At 32.7% G+C, this 2,672-nt stretch overlaps 1 protein-coding gene across 1 annotated transcript in view; it reads right to left on the bottom strand.

Moving 5' to 3' along the window:
• The window catches only part of LOC107725913 (receptor-type tyrosine-protein phosphatase zeta-like), a 61,719-nt gene that overhangs the window by 5,322 nt on the left and 53,725 nt on the right, over positions 1 to 2,672 (bottom strand). Inside the window, exons 24-28 of the mRNA XM_016535328.1 lie at positions 2,176 to 2,311; positions 1,941 to 2,087; positions 1,759 to 1,860; positions 539 to 681; positions 330 to 465 (exon numbers count right to left, since the gene is read on the bottom strand). Of these exons, the coding sequence (XP_016390814.1) occupies positions 330 to 465; positions 539 to 681; positions 1,759 to 1,860; positions 1,941 to 2,087; positions 2,176 to 2,311 (664 nt within the window). The remainder of the gene's footprint in view (positions 1 to 329; positions 466 to 538; positions 682 to 1,758; positions 1,861 to 1,940; positions 2,088 to 2,175; positions 2,312 to 2,672) is intronic.

Here is a 2,672-nt window from a genome sequence, read left to right as displayed (position 1 = left end):
ATGGATTTGTTTCTTACAAACACGCAGCTTTTAATTTCACAAGACGTTATTTGGTGGACTGGAGTGGTGTGGATTGTGATGTTTTCATCAGCTGTTTGGACTCTCATTCTGACGGCACCCATTCACTGCAGAGCATCCATTGGTGAACAAGTGATGGAATGCTACATTTCTCCAAATCTGATGAAGAAACAACCTCATCTACATCTTGGATGGCCTGAGGGGAGGACATCTGAAGCACATTTTCATTTGTGAGTGGACTATTCCTTTAACCATACACATTTTATAATTCATATCTTTAACAGACTATACTAATATTTCAGTCATCTTACAATATCATTAAAGATGCCCGGTCTCATGAGGTTGATCATTCTGGCGGTCTGATAGACGTCCACACTGTTCTCCTCCTCCAGCTGGTTAACCAGGGTGGTCAGTGAACAGAGTAAAGCAGCACTCGTCCCTCCAGACCTGCACAGACACAGTGAGGTGTGACACACTCCTCTATAGCAGTCACTGATAGAGCAATGCTATGAGACTCTACCCATCATGGATGATGGCGGGTCCCTCTCGACGCGAGCTCTCTTCTCTGATCATGTTGATGAGCTCAAAGCAGTTGCTGATGGGACTGTCAGGGTTCGGCCAGCGAGGGCTCTGGTACTGCCGTACCTCCAGCACATAGTCGTCCTGTCAAATACAGCCACGTTTCAGTTGCTCCACAGACTTGAATGCTTCAGTTTGAAATGCAATGTCCAGCACAAAGACAACTTTCAGAAATGTTAAATGTGAGAATCTTAAATGCTTTGTTTTGTTTTGTTTTTGGTGTGAATGTCACAAAAACAACAAAAATATATACTTTTGCATTAAAAATTGAAAGCCTATCTTAGTGTCACTAACAAGTTTTTTTTATTTATTTTTTTTACATTTAATTTACATATTAAATTACATTATACATTATTACACAATAATATTTAAATAATACTAATTATTATGACTTTATAATATTATAAAGAATAGTTTTTACTTAAGTCTTTTCTTTAATTTTTTAAGTGATTCTCATTAGCATTTCGATATTGTAATATAGTAAAATTTACAGTAATTAAACATTTCTATTTAAAATAAAGGCAGTGCAAATACTACTACTATTTATTTATTTAGTACCTTTTTACTGATTATTTTACATTTACATATTAAATTACATTATACAATAATATTATGATTTATACTTTTATAATATTATAAATTAAAAATATTGTAAACAATAATTATATAAATAATTTTATAAATTAATCTTTTAGAATATTATAAATTGTCATTTGTACTGTAATATGTCCATATGTTTTTACTTAAGTTCTTTCTTATATTTTCAATCATTCTTTTCATTAGATTCTCATTGCTGTAATATAGTAAAAACTACTGTACAAAAATATTTTTATTTAAAATAAAGGCAGCACAACAACTACTGCCATTTATTTATTTTCCTGTATTGAGTTGTAAAATAGGTTTAATTATAATAAAAATATAAATACATGATAAATTAATAAATAATATAAAGATTTATAATAAATAGTTCATTTATTTTTAATATTTAAAATTATTGATAAAAACAAGTTACATTTTATATTTTTATGATTTTGGCGGATGCTTTTATTCAAAGCAAAAGGTTACCATTTCTATTTGTATACAATATAGTTATATATAAATAGATATTATATATATTATATATTTATGATAAATAAATAAATATTATACAATTTATATTGCACACTCACCAGGCATAAGACAAGACGTCCTGTTTTTAGATGCGCTGCACTCCTTCAAAGCCACTGTGTAATCGCTCTGTTTCGCACAGCTCTGACTGACCAGCTACAGGAACAAAAGGAAAGATCAATGAATTGCTCAGCGTAATAATGATTAAGGTGGAATCACAAAAACAAAGGTCTCACCTTAAACTGTTTCTCCAGGCGGGTCTTTCCTGTAGGTCCCGGTGTGAGGAGATCAGACACATACGTGTGAATGTGACTGGATGAGACCAGAGTCGCTTTACTCCTGATGGCCTCCACTAGAGCATCATGGATGAAGATGTACTGCTCCTGCTCGCACACAAATATGATGGATGTTTTATGTTGCGTGTGACGTGACAACCTAAGGTATGTTTTGAAATAATATATGTTGGCAAACCTCAGTCTGCACCAGATAGTTCCTCTGGGTCCGAATGTGTTTGAGGAATCCCATGATGTTCACTGTACTTTTCTCCTTTATCTGCTTCAACATGCTGTCGATCACAATGTAGGTTCCTGTTCTTCCCACACCGGCACTAAAAATCACACATTCAAACATGTTAAAATGACATCTTGATGTATGTCGCCATTATAAATTCTTACTTCAATTAAAGTCAAGTGACCTTTATTTATATTTGTGCTGTATTTAATACTATTTCAGCAGTAAAACAGCTCTAAAAGAAGAATAGTGTCCTTATTCAACTTTGTTTGATTCAGTGTTAATTAAAATTAGTTAAATAACTAAAATTTACATCTTGCAATTCGGAATTCCGAGTTTCCATCCCGCAATTCGTACTTTTTTTTCTTGGAATTTTGAGATTACATGTCATGTTTTTAATTTTTTTTCTCGGAATTCTGAGTGTACATTTTTCTTGGAATTCTGAGTTTACATCTCGC

This window comes from Sinocyclocheilus rhinocerous, unplaced genomic scaffold, assembly GCF_001515625.1.
Source record: "Sinocyclocheilus rhinocerous isolate Xijiao unplaced genomic scaffold, SAMN03320098_v1.1 scaffold395, whole genome shotgun sequence".
NCBI lineage: Eukaryota > Metazoa > Chordata > Actinopteri > Cypriniformes > Cyprinidae > Sinocyclocheilus > Sinocyclocheilus rhinocerous.
The sequence above is the reverse complement of the archived record's forward strand: the minus strand, read 5'-3'. Positions and strand labels throughout refer to the sequence as shown.